The sequence below is a fragment of the Lytechinus pictus genome, chromosome 17 (assembly GCF_037042905.1).
Source record: "Lytechinus pictus isolate F3 Inbred chromosome 17, Lp3.0, whole genome shotgun sequence".
In the NCBI taxonomy this organism is placed as follows: domain Eukaryota; kingdom Metazoa; phylum Echinodermata; class Echinoidea; order Temnopleuroida; family Toxopneustidae; genus Lytechinus; species Lytechinus pictus.
In genome coordinates, this window is record NC_087261.1 from 25,824,740 (window position 1) to 25,843,740 (window position 19,001).

The following is a 19,001-nucleotide window of genomic DNA, read 5'->3' on the forward strand; positions in this document are numbered from 1 at the left end:
GCATGAGCAAAGGCTCGGTCGCCTCAAGATAGTTTAGATAGTGGAATATGTAAGAGACTAGATTGGGATGATCGCAGTGTGCGTACAGGTTGATCATCACTGTGATTAATATACAAGTCCCGTCTCTTTCACATTTTCCCATTGGTGTAGAATGCGTCATCCGCCGTAGCAAGTCCAGAAGCAGCCCAACCCTCCAGTTTGCCAGAGATCCCTGCCAGCCAGCCCCTTGCCACAACTAGCCCCAAACCAGACAGCCCAGTCAAGGAGAAGCAAGGTAAGAACGAGGTCCCATGTCATAGTACTTGATTGATTGAATCCATTTATTTCATTTCGATATAAAGATATTTACAAAGTATAACATACACGATTGTCGCATAATATGCCAATATACAAATACATGAGAATATGAAATGAAATAAGAGAACTTAAAGAAAGGCCTTTAAGGCTTTGTGTGTGTAAAAGTTCCCTCAAATACATGTACAACATTCTACATTGCGTTACAGGCATCAGAATCTTCGATTTGTTATACCCCCCCTTTAAAAAAAACATCGGAATAGTATGGGTATTATGTACATTCACACGCACACCATAACACACAAAACACACTCACCCCACACGACACATCCATCAGCTATCAGAGGAATTAGATGCCAAGGTAAAGTTAGGTATATATTAATGTAAATTGATAAATGGTAGACATTGTAGCAATACTAAATGCCCTCTTAAACTGTAATAACGTTTTACATTCGATAACATTACTTAGAAAGGAGTTCCATATTATAGGTAAACTATGACGCACTGACTTGTTATAACATGGTGATTAGAATCCCAATCAAATGATTGGCTGAAACCAATCACATGACCAGTCATTTATTTTATATTTGCTAACATGACTTTTGACTCTGGTACCAATGACTAATTCTATTGACCAATCATGGTTTTGAGATAAGGATGGTCTATCAAATTACAAGGATTGTTTGGGCGATAGGATGCTGAGATCTCAAGGGGGGGGGGTTTAACCTTGACCCTCCTCCTATTTGTTAAAGGATGAAATAATAATGATATAAATAATATTTTTGTATAAAAATAATATCTCTATTTTTTAGATAAAATAATATTTTTACATAAAAATAATATTTTACATAAAAATAATATTTTTACATAAAAATAATATTTATATATAAAAATAATATTTTCATATAGTGCATAATAGTTAAAAGACTCTCTATGCGCTTTGCAAATATCAAATTACTAAATTATACAAATTATATATTAAACCTAATTTAAATTATCCTTTAAACCCAAATCTCAAACCTAAAATATGTCATACAAATTAGAACAAATTACATCAATACATAAAAGTTACATAATTAATGAAAACATAATTAACAACATACTATATTAAACTTTGTTAACAATATTTTGAGACTAAATAGGTCTTGAGAATAGATTTAAATATGGAAAAGGATGATGCAATTCTAATATTTAAAGGTAGAGAATTCCAGAGTACAGGGGCAGAGAAGGAAAGGTCTCTTTGACCATATGTATTTGTATTGGTGGAGGGAACATTTAGTTCTGGCAAATTCATAAATGAGAGTGAAGAATATGTGTTCTGTTCATTCCCTCTAGGGTCCCCTAAGAAATCTCCCAAGAAATCTGCCAAGAAGCCAGCATCGAAACAAGTTCCTTTAGAAACAGAAGAAAGTAGCAGTAAACCTGATTTAGCTTCAAAAGGTGAGTTAGAGTTAATGTCACTTGGGGGAGGGGGGGGGGATTAATGGTAGTTAGTAACCCATGACGAAAGAGCTCCGTTTGATAACACTATACCCCTCTTCTCCAAGTACGAAAACCCTACTGCCCCAGGCATGCAATGTAAGTATCAAAACACCTGTTTCTTGACCTCGGTCCGAAGATAACACAACAGCCCGAGTGCGGTCCGGGAAAACATGTCGCCATTTTTTATTCACTTACTTTCCTTATTTCGAGGTTGATTTTCTTTGTTCGAAATTGAAAATGGGCTAGCATTGAATTTCTGAATACAATATGCCTTTGAAAACGTGATTAAATATCGAATACAATAATTTAATTCCGAAGGTCCTTCTACAGGCAGAGAAGACTTACGTAATAGCACAGCTGTTGTTATCATTTCGTCCTTGGCTCAACGCTCATAATCTGGCCTGTGGGGATTACCTGGCCAAGCGGGGTTGATCAGGCGGGTGTTTCATAAAGCTGTTCGTAAGTTAAGAGCGACTGGTGATCATGTCTTGCGGTAAATGGTACAATTGGCGATGATCACCAGTCGTTGTTAAAGTCGCTCTTAACTTACGAACAGCTTTATGAAACGACCCCCAGGGCTTGGAAATGATGTTTTAGATTTTCAAACGCAAAATGGGGTGAAATACCGCAGTTTGCAATCCAAACTGCGGTCCGTTCCCAAACGGGGGTAAGACGTAATGCTTGTACAGGGGGCTGTTTCATAAAGCTGTTTGTAACATATGTGTGACTTTACGCACAATTAGTGACCTGGGGGTGTCCATAAAGATGTTCATAAGTTAAGAGGGACTTTAAGAACGACTGGTGGTCCTTACGCACTAAACCATCGCCAATGAACATTTTTGTGTATGCCATTTACCACAAGAAAGGATCACCAGTCATTCTTAACATCACTCTTAACTTATGAACAGCTTCATGAAACACCCCCTGGTGTGTATTTTATCAAGCTGTTCATAAGTTACAAGTGATTTTATAAATGACTGATGATCCTTTCTTGTGGTACAGGACATATTCCTATGTCGCTGACTTAGCACCTAAGCATGTGTTCCAGTCATGCGTAAAGTTGTGTGTACTGCAACGTAATGAACAACACGAAACTCCCACTGGGGCCCATTTCATTACCCTTGTTTGCAATATGGATTTTGATTTAAACTATGGTCTAAAATTGAGGTTTAATTCAGGATAGCTCGTTGTAACTTAAAAATAACAGTAGATGTTCAGTTTATCAGCTCATTTGACGCTTAACTCTTTAGATAGTTGTCTGCATCATTAAAGAATTGTGAGATGGCATCGTAATGATAGGACGCATATAATGTAAATGCAACCTTGCAATTTTGTCTTTCCATAATTTTAGCACAGAGTCAGACCATGGCCTTAGTGAAACGAGACTTCAGAATGTCTTTACTGTAACAGTCATTGTGTGAAATTGTTTATCCTAATAGTTTTCCCCACTCTTTGTCAGCAAGCACCCTAATGATATTTATTTTCCCATGAAAGCTGAACTATGATATTGCTTTTATATACATTATGTCATGGACATGATTGATGTTGATCGTATTAAGTTTGATTCTATCTATTATGTAACAGGGCACATAACTAACCTTCAGGCAGGGTGCATTGACCTTGCTGGGGATGGGGGAAAGGTGATACACATATGGGATCATACATATTTTATGGGATTTCCTAGCAGTATAGTGTAGTCAATGGCTCCCCTTGCCCCCCCCCCCCTTTCCCCAACCATTGAGATGGTGTCTACCTCGAGTGTACCGTTTCGTCACTCTTTCCCTATACAGATACAGGAGCATCGTTAGACCCTGATTCAAAAACACACGGGGCACAGGACACAGTAGAAGAGAGACTGGCCCCCGAACCCATCCCTAGTCCAGATCCAGCAAGCCCAACCATGCCAAGCCCAACCACGCCAAGCCCAAGCACACCACAAGACAGTGTAGAGGCTGCACCATCGGAGGAGAGGAAAGACGGGGCAACAGGGGGAGAAGCAGGAGGTAAGATGATATCCTGTGGAACGTTGTGGCCCAGTGGATTAGTCTTCGGACTTTGAAAGAGAGGGTTGTGGGTTCGAATCCTAGCCATGGTGTAATTTCCTTCAGCAAGAAATCTATCCACAAAAAAAAGCTGTGACCACCGGAATCGGTAGCCGAGCTTAGCCGGGGTAATATTGGAGCGCCTTGAGCACCTATCAAGGTGGATATATGCACTGTTCAAATACCCTATATCATTATTATATCCAAGTTCATCATTTACTCTATTTTTCTTATATACCAACCATGCAATGTTTCACCACTGTTAATGATGCAAATCAGTAAGTACTTTCCATAATCTGTTGTTCAAATTATTATGTATGCTTTAAAGAAAATTACCACGCTTGTATCCGCTGAATTATTACTTTTTTCAATCATTTTCAGATGACTGGGTCGAAGCCAAACCAGTCAAGAAGAAGAAGAAGGTCAGGAAGGACGTCTGACCTTTGACCTTTCATCTCTGTGAGGCGGTTGACCTCCGTGTGCCTTTTAAAGAGACCTCTGTACCTGGGTCGTGCCTTTCATCCGGCAGAGAAACCAACAAGGCTGTGCAAGGATATGGAGATGGCGGTGGATATCATGACCTTTGAACTATGACCTTTACTGTGACACCCAGTGCAGTTTCCATTTTTTAATGTACCCCAGACATTGTGCAGAGCCTTGCGTATCCGTAATTTGAATTCCATGTGCTGATGGCAGGACTGAGCTACCATATGAAGTACAGCAGTGAACGACATGACCCTTGACCTTTGACATCCGTCATGACAACCAGCATTATTTTCAACCCAGGAATACAATCAAAGTAAAGTCGAAGGTAGGGAAAGCAGTATGTGGGAAATCAATTCTGAAGTGGCAGATCGGCAAAGATGTGACTTGAAAACTCCTAAGTTCTGATGGAATATGACCCCTGTTTTTTTTTTTTTTTTTTTTAACTTGCACAAAATGCAGAATATCTACCATTGCATTCAGGAGTCAATTATTCATAGATATTGAAAGGTATACTGAACTGCTCCCAAAGCTTCAGTCACAATTCATGCCAGCACAATATCCAGAAAGAAATAGATTTTAAGAGTTATTGTGAGATCAGCGTCCGACATGAACATTTCTGGAGTATATGTAAATTTCATCATTTATAGCAACTGTCAAAACCAAATCGGTGCCAAAAGGTGCCAAAGTTTAGAAACCTTCTTGCAGTCAATCCAAACATGAGTCTTTTTAATTCTAACTACCAATACATTCTCCTGAACTCTGTTGGTATCCCTCACAATGTGTGTCGAAACTTTGACGACTGTTGCTTTACATCGAAGCATGTGAAAGGTACATGTCATGGTATTTGTTGAATATGTTGCCAAATATGAAGGGTGTTTAGAAGTAGAAATCAATTGAAAAAATAATAAATTTTGAACATTGTTTGATTTATTTTCTTGAATTGTACAGCAATTAGCTAGTACAGGAGACACAAAATTATATTTTTTCTCTGATTTTAGAGGTATATTACAAGTTAGAGTATATTATTTTGTGTATGATATGAGATTATTGAAACATTTTTTATTGAAATCAGATGCTTCATCATTCCAACCAGTTAAGGGCATTTGTTAAAATATTTTTGAAAGAAAGCATAAGCAACATTTACACACTAATGAAATATCAAATTTACAATTTTTCATAAAAATGTGGGATGGCTATTTTTTAATCAACGACAAGAGTAAAAAAATTCTCCTTTTTATTTTGCTGGTGGCTGATTGGAGAGAATGAATAGATGAATGTCAATTTCTCATGCTATATTAGTGTTTGTAAGACTTACTAGAATATCTGAGGTTGAAGTAGACTTCAAATAAATATGTACATATTACTTATTTTTGATGCTATCTCATACAAAAACTGCATGAATTCATCGCAGCATTCATGTATACGACATTCCCAAAGAATAGCCCTCGTGTTGCCTTAAAAATTTCCATTTTTTGGTGACATTCTTTGATGATCAATATTTCATTTTTAGCATTCCGTTTCTATGAATAGATGCATGAAAAAAAAATAGGCTTGGGTTCCATTTTTGAAGAGTATTCCACTTTTTAGGCAGTATTGTAATCAAACTTCCAGGATTATCTCGACTAATAGTATGCTCATATAAGGACAAAGGTGTACCTTTTCTGATTGAGATTGTGGTATAATACATCTCTTTTTTGTCTCATTTTATTTTCAAAGTGGGTTTGGGGTTTTACAAGTCAACAGTATTAATCTTATTGCAAAGCAAAGGGATAAAAGGTATTATGCTTATTTTTGAAACTCCAGCAGGTAATCTTCATTGATGTTTTTTTTCCCTCTAAACATATGTCTAATGACCAATTCGACAATTTTATCAGTGAATATGGTGTGCAAATCATATTTCAGTAAATGGTATATGTGATGGGGAAAAGTAAAACAGAATGTTACATTAATTTCATTATGAATTTTACTGAAATGAACAAAAAACTGAGATTCTAAAGTAAAAAAATAATATTTTATCAAAGTTCATTTCAAACTCCTGTACCGGTTTTCTGTTTTTTGCCAAAAATATATATTTTTATAGGGATTGGATTGCACGAGTTTTAATGGATATTTTTGCTCTTAAATTTTTGCTCTCACATATTTTGTGTCAAAACTTTTTTTTCATTGTGATTAGTTACACTTATGGTGGTATTGTAGCTCACACTTGAGCTGGTAAAAGACAACATCTCAAGTTTATTTCCTATGAGTGTATATTGTACATAAAGCAAATATGTAAATAAAGATATGATGACAATCTCTTTATCTTGTCAAGAAATATTGCTCCATTGAACATAAGTCTAACTTAAATCATGGTCTAAAGAAGTAAAGAAGTATGGTTATTCAAATGGGACGTAAATCTCGATGACCAATTCACGATCACATTTTGAACGCGAAGCATTACAAAACATCTTGAAATAGTAAATATAATAGTTGTCTTCACCATTGAAACGTGGGGAAGATCTGCATAAACTCACGAGGAGCGAGCGAACAGCGTAAACGAATGTTCAACAATTATGACTTCCCATAATTTTAGCCCAGGCTTAGACCATGATATAAGTTCAACCAGAGTTCTGAATAATTTTGTGGAAAATGGAGATAATATTCTATATTTTTGTTGTTTCCAGTACAACTCTAAGCGTGATACAGGTATGTGTGCTTTGAGCTTTGACCAATGCACAAAGGATTTGTGATTTTTATTTTTTTTATTTCAAACAGTCATACAGTACCAGTTTATGATTTCAGCCATTTTGATCCAGTACATTTATTGAAATATTTTATTTTTTACGAATTTTCAATAGCTTTGTGGGAGGAATCATCATCACCATTTTTTGGTCACATGTTTTTGGGCTTTCGAATAGTATGATATACTCGTCTCAATATGCTTGTATGCTACCATTCCATGTTTATGATTGAGACCATATTGAGAAGCATTGTTTTCTGAGATGTATTTCATTCAGGTGAAGATTAAAATTATTTTATTTTTCGGGGGCTTTATTTTTAGCCTCGTTGGAACAACTGCTGGATCATTAGGATTATTTCTTTCACTTTAAGGGCTACTTTTTTTTTGCTCAATGATCAATTATGCTGCGAAAGCATGTCAAATTCTTTGATATCTTGGAGCACCTTTCACGAAAGATGGTTCCCCCAAAGCATTCAATTTTTCCAATCTTAGGTGCGCGATTGGCTTCAATGAGGATGAAATAGTCCATCCTCATTTGTTTCATACACCAATGTCATTTAGAGTTCTTTTATAGTTGTGGCTACTGGTTTAAAATCAGCACATATTCATTATCTTGCATTGTATCAAGTACTTTGCTTTATTCTGCGTACTTAAGTCAGTTGGGGAGTTTCAGAAGCGTTGCGGACAAGCATTGTGAGGTTGACGTATCTTGCATTGTATCAAGTATTTTGCTTTATTCTGCATATTTTTTAAGTAGATTGTGGATCAGCATTTCAGTAGCATTATAAAGTCGAAATTGTGGTGTTTGAGTTTTATTTTTTCGCACTTGTTAAATGTCAATAGATATAGATTGGGCTATTATAGTAAAATGATAATAAATCTGATTTTGAAATTTGATTCTGAATTTTTTATGTACCTGAGTAAGTAATGATTGAATTAGATGGTTTTCATTGTGTGCCCAAATTAAGGATTGTAATGTTTCTCTGGCCAACATATTTATTATGAATATAGTTGCTGTCCCCAAGGGTTGTAAACTCAGGCCCAGGCTCAATACATGTGGGTATATATCCAAAGCTTGAGATTTCATCGTCCCGATTGTCAAAAGAATTTCCAGATTCTCTATCTGCTTTGAAGTTACCGGTACTGCTAGTTTTATATCTTCTTCATTATTGCAAAAAATTATTTCATTGCATATAGAATAGAAAAAGATAACAATATTTGACTTGCACATGCATTGTAAGGCTAACTTTAATGTGATCATATGATATCATGAATAATGTACAAAGAAATAAAGGTTAAAGGTCACCTTGTTCGAATATAAACCTTACAAAGAATATTTATCATCTTTTGTTTGTGCACTGTTTTATTTTTAACATTGTAGAGTATATTGAACATTCCTATGTAAAGCAAGACACATATGTTGCTTTATGTTATTTTTTGCTTTTGTTTAGAGTAATTTGATATGTAAGCTGCCATTTGTTCCACACCCACTTGGTCTACTTTCCGTCTGGTTATCCCATTTGGTCTAATCCCAGTTCGTCTAACTATTTGGTCTAATAACCATTGAGCCCATTTACCGTTTTGTTCAATATCCATTTGGGTTCTATTAAGCCTAATTTCCACTTGGTCTAACATCATTTAGTCTCTGATTCTAAAATGAACTGCTAATGAACCAAATTTTCATGGTACAACGTATAAAATGATTTGTAGACGAAAGTCGAAATTAGATCATCGGGGCATAGGACTAAATGTCATTTAGACTAACTTGACATTGGACCAAGTGATCTGTAGACCACACAGCAAATAAACTAAATTGATAGTAGATCATATGGCCTGTATTTTCTCAAAAGAGGTTTTAATTGTACAAAAACCATGTACTACGTAGATTTCTTGTATTATCGTTCTTCAAGTAGGCGCTCTTTGCCTAATATGTGATTGGATTTGTCATTGAAATACGCGTAACTATGCCCCAAAGTCTGTAGTCCATGTTTTTGTACCATGGTACAATTGAAACCTCTATTGAGAATACGGTCCAATGGGCTTAGTCTAAGTGGTATTAGACCATCTATACCAACTGCTCTTAGACCAAGTACCGGTAGATATATTGATAGAATCTTTCCCTAGTTCGAAGTTTGCTGTTGTGTATTGTCGAGTAGCTCTTTTTACTCTTAAGGGATCCTTTTTCCGATTCTAACTCTCGCACTCTTCTTATTCCTTGTTCGAGAGGAGGGTGGTAGCAAATATGGGGTGCAATGTTATTTAAAAAAAGCCCCCTTAATCAAAGGTCATGCATTCTTGTAATATTTCAGAATATCACAAAAATATCCACACAAACCCTTGAAATGTTTATAATTTTTCGATTTGAAACTTGAGGGCACACAACTCAAAATATTGTTATATCGTCTTCCCTACCAAAAACGCATATGTTTGTGTTTTAAATGAGTATGCAGTAAAATGTAGTAAATAAATGTGTGTAAAGTGTAAATTATCATGTAATGTATGCAGCATGTTCACTGTTTTAATATGTATGTAAATCCAAACACATCTTCTGGGTGGTTTTGGGGGTCTTTTTCTCTTTTTCTTTGAAGTGTATCTTTATTGAAAAATTACATATCAATTTTCAACTATTTTTTTTCAATTTTCATGCTAAATTGCTCTACGTATTCATTACCACTGAATTATCCTTTTTGTTGTTGCTATTTTTATATATTTTTCCTGTTATGTCCCTGTTATTTTTTTTGCATCAATGAAATGAACATATGTGTATTTTTTGAAATTCAATATTTTAAAATTCCAAATGGAGCAGTGTTATGAGGGTAATTTTAGTTTGTGAAAATATGAAGGAAATTTGATATTTTTACTGAATTGTGGCCCATTTTACAAAGCTTGATTGATTCCCCCCCCCAAAAAAAATGCAAAAAGTTTATTTCTGTCCATGCTTAATCTTGCGTTCTGAGATTCTGACAGAAACAGCATTGCTATGAAGCTGTTTGGTTTGCTAAGATCAACTTAAGCTGAAGTTTTTATTAAAGATTCTTTCGTTCATGAACCTTCTGCTTTAGATCTACGACGCAACCTCCACGATACATGCGTCTTGCCAATTACACTGTATGTTCAAACCAAGGAGACGCTTTCTACGCAAGTGCATTTCAAACAGTATTTTTCACAAATGACAGCGTTATAGAAATCTGGTTGGTGTTTCATAAAGCTGTTCGTAACTTACGAGTGACTTTATTAAAACGGCTTGCCGTCCTTTCTAGATGCTAAATCAATGTCAATGAAAATTTGGTGGATTTCATTTTTAGCACAAGAGAGGATCACCAGTCGTTCGTAAAGTCGCCCGTAACTTTCGAACAGCTTTATGAACCGTCGCCTGCCTGGGCTGTCTCATATATTACAGTCCTGGTGGGTGTTTCACAAAACTGTTAGTAAGTTAAGAGCGACTTCACAAAAACGTCTTGTCGCCTTTTCTTAGATGCTCAATCGACATCAATGAAAATTTGTTGTATTTCCTTTACCACGAGAAAGGATCACCAGTCGTTCGTAACGTTGCTCGTAACTTTCGAACAGCTTTATGAAACGTTGCCTGACCTGCCCGGTGCTGTTTCATATATTGAGTCTAGCATTACAAAAATTTCAAATTCGGTATGAAGCCGTTGCTACAAATGAATACAAAACCAAGATTGTGAATGTAGCCTTTGCTAAGTATGCTGCATTTTTTAGAAGATAAAGCCATGAAGTTTCCTGTACGAAGGAAGTTTGGTGTCTTTGGTAATAGGTTCTGTGGTACTTTTTTTTATGGTGGTGGTTAAGGTCACATTTTCTTACAGTTTTTGGGAGCTTCGTTGTTGCCAGGGCCTGGCCAAGTTTAGTGGACTATGAAATGTTTGGGATGAAATGAAATGACAATCTTGATTATTTTGCAATTAATGATTCAAAGTTCTGAATAAATTCTTGAGGAGGAGCTATGTTTCCAATATTAGAAATGATTCCACATTTCATTGTTATAGTAGGAAGTACTGTGTTTAGTATCAAAGCGTTTGAACATCTCAAATTTACAGTGGTACTTTGTATGTTTATGTTTGATGTGCAAGACTTTCTTTCAAAGTCGCATATGAGTCGATGACATTTCTATTAAATTTTCAGATTTGGAAAAGGGAAAGTTAATTTCATTAATCAGATATGACTTTATGACAATGATGACAAGAAAGCCAGAAGATACAAGAGATTGACTTCTGTGAAATAATGTGATTATATTTGAGCTTTATCCAATGAAAGACATATTTGTGATTGGTGTGAAATGTTACAAATGAAATTGTATTTTCTTCTAATTTGCAATTAAACAGTGATTGCACTTGGCTTGTCTTAACGTTGCTGGTGTCACTTTGCTCATTTGAAACATTTATTAATGAAACATCAGTAGTGGCTTACTTTGTAACACCATACACTCTTGGTGTTTGCGTTTAAATATACAGATGCTATTCAAGGAGCACCTACACAGCAGTTACACCTTGTATTTATTCAACACCATAGTGTCTGATGAAAGCAGATTCACTTATATTGTGTTGACACCTTGGTTTACACCTGTAATATTAGTCAAGTAAATATCTGCAGTGATAATAACTTGATTACACCTAAAGTGTTAATGAAGATTACATCTAGTTGACATGATGTATTACACCCTGTAGCCCCTACAGGGGTGTCACAAGAAAGCACTGCCTAATGTTAATAGATCCACTTGAAAATGACGAGTATGTATTAATTCAATCACTAGGCTGCAGTATGACTGCGAAATTTTGCAATTGCCTCACAAAGATGTCAACAACGAGAAATTAGCAAATCGATATATGCATCAAACTGTAGGTTATGTGGCCGGTTTCATTAAGAATTTCAAGTATGATAACTCTACCGCTATGGCAGTTACCATGGTAACATAACAGGGCTCAGTAGCCAATCAAAAGCAAGGTTTCCATGCTCTTTACAATAATGGCAGTTACTGTACTTTTAGGTCTTTATGAAATGGGGGCATGTTTATTATTCGACATTAAGCCTGTAGTGCTTTAAACAATTATCACGAAGTTCACTCTCTTAATGCATAAGAGTTAATCTGGACCCTAATCACACTCCTCTCAGCGTGAGGCGAGGGACCAGTCATGTTGGAGTGGGATTTGCATCTTTTGAGAGTGCATTATAGCTCCTTCTGGAGTGAACTGTGCTTATTTTTAGACATTTTCACTCCAGTAGGAGCTAAAATCCACTCTAAAATGACTGGTCATATTTTGCCTGACTTTTAGAGGAGTGTGATTAGTGTCCCGTAACACAAAACTTAGCAATGATCGTAGAACATTTTTTTACGATTGATTCCATTGAGTACAATGTACAATCAATCGTGAAAATCAAGCGTACGATCAATCGCTAACCTTTGTGTTACGGGACGCAGATCAGCTCTTTTGCATTTAGAAGTGCATCAATCAGAAAGGCACACTTTATGTTGCTTAAAGGGATGGTCCAGGCTGAAAGTATTTATATCTTAATAAATAGAGTAGAAGTCACTGAGCAAAATGCCGAAAATTTCATCAAAATTGGATAGCAAATAACAAAGTTATTGAATTTTAAAGCAATATTTTGCGAAAACAGTCGTCATGAATATTCATTAGGTGGGCTGATGATGTCACATCTCCACTTGTTCTTTTGTATTTTATTATATGAAATTAGGTTTATTCAAATTTTTTCCTCCAAGAACTAGAAAAATTGAATTGACAACTGATTTAGTGTATTAAATATTTATTCCTGCAACTTATTTGATCATGAGGGAGACATATTATTCACACAAGTATGAAATAATGAAAAAAATATGATTTTATGTGATAACATAAGAAAACGAAAAGTGGAGATGTGACATCATCAGCCCATCTAATGAATATTCATGACGACTGTTTTCACAAAATATTGCTAAACTTTAAACTTCAGTAACTTTATTATTTGTTATCCGATTTTGATGAAATTTTCGGCATATTGCTCAATGAATTCTACTCTATGTATGAAGATATAGTTATCTTCAGCCCGGACCATCCCTTTAAAGTGAATACAATGTGGAGAAGTGAAAGCAGTCTTGAGAAAGACAGTTTTGCGTCCATACAGCTCTATGTTTTAGATGTCAGAGAAATAAAGGCTTGTCTTTCTTTTGAAGAAAAAAAAAGGGTGTTTTGCCTCATCTTTACTTGCATACCTGTAAAACAACGTATTATGTTCAAGATTTTGTTGTTAACTTTCCGCTGTGTCCATGGCTCTTCTCCCCAGTACCTTATTTCACTGATCAAAAGTTATACCCCTTTAAGATCCTTACGTTCCTCCTCTTCCAATTCTCTCGTTACCCCCAAAGTTTCCAAAACCTGGGGGGAAAGATCATTTGTTCATTCATCCAAGTTATGGAATAGCCTCCCTGAAAACATCAAACAGTGCTTGACCTCTGAAACTTTCAAACAATACCTTAAAACATTTCTCTTCAATTCTTAATTTCTTTTACAATTTCCTAAAAAGCACCTTGAGCGCTCTACATAGTGGATTTGGCGCGATATAAGTCTAATTATTATCATTACATGGGCGGTGATTCTGTGGGGGTGGAAGTGGGGGGAGGAGATATCTCCTCATGAATTTCGTTTTCGTACAGCCTCCTATTAAAGGGAGAGGATCGTTTTGTCCCCACTCGACAACCCAAAATTAATAATCAAGAGAGCTCGGCCACGCCACCGAGTGATGTTTTTCCTCCTTTCTTGAATAGCGCCCCCTCTTGGATCAAACAGCTGTTCAGTTCATTGACGCCTGTGATGAGAACAGCTGATTTGAATCGGCCGATATTGTTTGATATTCGGTCAGATCGCGGCGTTTGAACGAAACCCACAAGTACAGATCTAATCAGGCACTTCCTAAACTTGTTTGAGTTGATCTTAATCATTCACCTATCTTTCCCAGAAACAAGCCGCCCTCAAAATAGAGAAACAAGTGCCGAACAAAAGTATGTTCTGTTTGTGAAGTGAGCGAACGACCTCATTCAAACAGCCTGACTCATCGTTTCGTGGAAACGACCCCGGGTTGTATCATCTGGTAGGTCGCGTTGATCACATCAATTGTGTTTGTAAATGGTAATAATGTCAGTGCGGTTTTCACCGCTCATTTCTATTCCCTCCTCTTTCTTTCTTTTACCTTTTCTGTTTTTAGATATATTTCTATTTATTGATTTCCTTAAGCTTCCTTTTATGACCACATGCAACCTTTTCTTTCTTTTGGATTCTTTCTTTCGTTCGTTCTGTCTGTCTTTATTCTTTTCATTCATTCCCACTTTTTTCCTTCCTTTTCGTTTATTCTTTAAATACTTCTGCATGTCTTTATTTTATGATCTGAAGGGGCCACATCAATTAGTATTGTTATAATGTAGTATTAAGTCAATTTCCTCACCCCCTTTTATTTATTTTTTTCTCACCTTCGCCCGCCTTTCTTTCTTTCTTTCTTTCTTTCTTTCTTTCTTTCTTTCTTTCTTTCTTTCTTTCTTTCTTTCTTTCTTTCTTTCTCTCTTTCGTTCTCTCTTTCTCTCTCCCCCCTCTCTCTCTTTCTTTCTTCCTTCCTTCCTTCCTTCCTTCCTTTCTTTCTATCTTCCATCGTCGTCTTCCGTATTTCTTTCTCGCCCCTCGGCCTATCCCACTAACGGTATGTACATGTAACTTCGAGTTACAATCATGGACACTATACATATTATGATCCAATCCTCCTAATTCCGCCTTATGTGCATTCAGATATGAACTTTGTGAACCGGACCGAGGTGTCGCGCCTATTTCGGAGTAAGTAGAGCAGAAAATTTGTTAGTTCAGCGACTATGCCCAGGTATTGTCTCTTTCCCATCTTCTCAAGGTTAAAACTGGCATTGTTTCGTCACCAGACACGTTTAATTCCTTACCAAAATATAGAGGCACCCCCACCCCCATAATAACCATTACATATCGTACGCTTCATTAGCTGTATTGTATTACGTGACAATTTTTTCCCAGAAAGATAACAGAACGTCCAGACCCAGAAATAATGTGTGCAGAAAAAAGAATAATCTTGAACGAGGATGATAACAATTCACAGCTGGCACAAAGAGATGATTTTGATGGGGATTTAATTTGTGAAATAGGCCACGAAATCGCATCATCGTTCGACGTTTGACAAGGTGGTTATGGATAATTTTGAAACGACCTGATCTTGAACTTCCGTTTCAAGGTTTTTATCCATCTGTGTGGCGTTGGGAAAGGGCGTTACCCTTTATCCTGTGAAGAGTTGAGGACCTTTGGCCATATCGTTATGAGGACGCATCTATATAGGCCCTGAATGAGCATGGACATAACGGTATATTAAGCATGGAGCTATGGTATAAGTGAAGAAATATTGATCAATGTATCATGTTGGTTTGTCATTTTCCCCAAAGATGTGACTATTTTTGTAAATTTCACTCTAATTCATCTCGGTATTCTTTCAATCACTTTAGATAAGCCAAAAAAGACGAAAGTGATACAATGAAAGAAGAATATTTAAACAGATAAAAAAAGAAAGAAGGGAAAGGAGAAAAGGAATGACAAATGAAAGAGAATGGAGAAAAAGAAAGGAATTAAGAAGAAAAAAAGGAGGATATTTTAAAGAGGGAAAGAAAAAGACTTAATTATTTATCATTATTCCACACATACTGCAGAAACTCCGGTGTTGATTTAACACCGGCCCGAAATCTATTAAAATGTCCACACCCAGAGAAGTGTTAAACAACACCAATTTCGTTTTGGTCTAACACCATATCACCAATTAGTATCAAAACGTCATCTGTTTGATTCCAAACTGGTGTTGTTTCAATACTTCTCTGGTGTGGACATAATATAGATTTCGGGCTGGTGTTTAATCAACACCGGAGTTTTTGCAGTGTAGTATTCAAAATAAGATTCTGTAAATCTTAAGTCTTGATGAAATTATTTGCTCTGGAGGAAAAGTAATACTTTCAACAACATTTTAAAAAACAAAAAGTTCGGAAGTGGAATCAGCCTTTGACAGCATTGTAAATAAAATGATGAATTATTTACTCTGATGATTGAGGAAGAAACAATTTCCCTCTCTGACAAAGTAAATGTTCGCTGAAGAAGAGATTACGCCAAGAACAGACAAGGCAGATTAAACGTGATTTTTTTAAAAAAGTTTTTAACGTCACATTCAGGGAAATTATTTGCTTGGACGTAGAGGAAAGTGGTAATAGTTCTGACCAGCACGGAAAGCGTCACAATATCTTTATAACAATAATGTCGCTCTTGTACTAACAACTTTCTAAAGAGGACAAATAAAGTGAAGCAGTGTCTAGCACCGGGTTTTATACTTTCTGTAGTTTATTTGCTCTGAGGAACTACATGCAACAAATGTTGGACTATTATAATCCCCCCATGTCCCCCAGGGAAAGAGGGATTTTTCTTTCAATATTTTGAAAAGTACAACAGGTACTACTTATTGTTATTATTGTACATAACTTCAAGCTCCTATAACCATTTATAGAGATTCATAGTGAATCATGGCTAAAGAATGTCTTATCGAAGGAGTGCGTATTGTGTGTATTGGTAATACAGAAGAATGTGTGTGTGTGAGATATAGGATGTGTGTGTGAGGGTGTGTGTGTGTATGGGGGGGGGGGTCCAACTCAAGCGAGTTGTTTGAGTTAATATGAACATGGACATATGAACAAAAAAAAAAATTTGTAATTCCTGTAAAAACTGATGTTTACTGGGGCCGTTTCAGACAATATTATTGTATCTTTGTTTTTGTTATTACCATCACCAATATTGTTATTATTATTATCATTATTATTATCACCATCACCAGCAGCAGCATCGATACTACTGATAATAACACTAACAATATTGATGATAATGATTATGAATAAAAGTGATAATTCCTGTCCATCAATTTCAAGCTCTTAAATTAACCTTTTCTCATGGTATGAAATTTGTTGCAGTATTTTGAGAAAATCTATAAATCCAGTCATTAAAGCATCGATCGTAGATTTAGATCTGGTAGAGTTACATTAACTGAACTGCCAGTGTGTGAAATCATGACATCTAAGGTAAAACAATCAAAACAAAACAAAACAAACAAACAACAAACAAACACGGTCACACTGAAGTTCTCCAACACCGATCGATAAGCACATTCTGTGACAGTCATGACACTGTTTGCTTGGGAAAAGACCCGAAATCGTGCCCGAATTTCAAGCTCGTTTTGCTAATTTTCTCAGCTATTACACAATCTTCCAGAATCCATTTCCACACAAAATATACAGACGCTTCGTTAAACCTTTAAAAAATGTCACTATTTAAATAAATTCCTGAATTCTTTGGCGAATCCCCTTGACGCCAAATTCTGAGCTCATTCAAAATCAGACTTTGATCCGAATCGAATTCATTGAAGAAAAAAAAGAAACTCAAACGATTGAGAAAATAATCCCTTGATGAATTTCATTTGGGATTAAAGGACAAGGCGGATTAATCTCTTTTTGATATCAGCTGATGTACAAACTTAAGCGACAGTCACATCGCGTTGAAATCAACCCAGACCGACAGATTGTATATTGTTGGCAATAACGTATAATAACTGTGATTGATCTGGGCCAGCTTCACTGATGTGACAGCGCGTTTACAAGTTATGACCTGAAGAAAAATTCAAGTTACCATGAATCCAATTTGCAAAAAAAATTATTTATTTATTTATTCATGTTTTATTTATAACAAATGATAAAATAAGGTGGAGGGTAGTTCGATTCAGTTATAAAACTGCTTTACAACGAAGCCCTCCCCCTTTACAAACATAAAAAAAAATAATAATAATACAATCACAGACACAGCTACAATGATAATGATCACCATTTGGTCCCTCACATGCAGTCTTCGTAATTCTCCGAAATGAGAACTTTTGCTTTGTTTGCAGTAAGAAGTTTATATCATTAGAAAATAAGATGAAAATAGCAAATAAACTCCAGCGCAGGGTAATATGAATATTTCCGCTTTTCTTTGAATAATGGAACAAAGCGTTGCCCTCGACTGTTCGATTTCAAATAGAACACCCACGCGTGCACACTCAAATAAAAAAAAGAAGAAGAGTGAATTCAAGAATGAAAATCAAAATATATAGTTCCGATGCGCTGTTTGTGCCTCTTTTGGACAGTTGTTGTAGATGCCGCTCAGCAACACGTCTATTGAAATTGAAAAGAGAATCCGTCGGAAGTTTTTTTTATGAAAAAGACAATCATATACGTTCTAAGTAATTCAACCATATTTCATGATTTGTATACTTATGATTTCTCTGTATAACCTTTGTGTTTGACTTATATTCAATGAATAATGAAAGGGATAACAAGGCCATGAAGTTCTTACTTTCGTTTTCTGGTTTGGGTCAATTTTAGCACCGGTTTCATATTGGGATGTCAAGCTTTGGGAAAAATTAAAGGACAAGTCCAAATCTAACGAGCATAACACTGAAAATTTCATTAAAATCTGATGTAACATATAAAAAAGTTATAACATTTTTTTTTAAATCACAAAAAAAATATATGCACATCATGGTCTGTATGCAAATGAGGGGAATGATAACATCACTCACTCACTATTTCTTTTTGTATTTTATTATCTGAAATATTAGATATTCTAATTTTCCCCTCATTGTCTACCTCCTTGAACATGTGTAATTACCATTGTTTAAATACTTTATGGTTCAGTCAAGTTCGTCATTATTGTCAAATCTGTAGAAATTGAAATGTTGTACAATATCAAACAATAAAAAGAAAATATATAGTGAGTGAGGGATATAGTATCATGAAGCTACTATATAGTTCCATGATAGTATCGACCCTCTCATTTGCATGTTGATTCAAATCAACATTTTTTTTTTTGGGGGGGGGGTGGACTTGGCCTTTAAATATT

The 19,001-nt window shown here is 35.7% G+C and overlaps 1 protein-coding gene across 1 annotated transcript in view; it reads left to right on the top strand.

Moving 5' to 3' along the window:
- LOC129280738 (nucleolar protein dao-5-like) overlaps positions 1–11,392 on the top strand; it is a 28,353-nt gene extending 16,961 nt beyond the window's left edge. The window contains exons 5-8 of the mRNA XM_054916746.2: positions 151–274; positions 1,630–1,734; positions 3,567–3,779; positions 4,200–11,392. Of these exons, the coding sequence (XP_054772721.2) occupies positions 151–274; positions 1,630–1,734; positions 3,567–3,779; positions 4,200–4,258 (501 nt within the window). The 3' untranslated portion in view covers positions 4,259–11,392. The remainder of the gene's footprint in view (positions 1–150; positions 275–1,629; positions 1,735–3,566; positions 3,780–4,199) is intronic.
- The last annotated feature ends 7,609 nt before the right edge of the window (positions 11,393–19,001 follow it).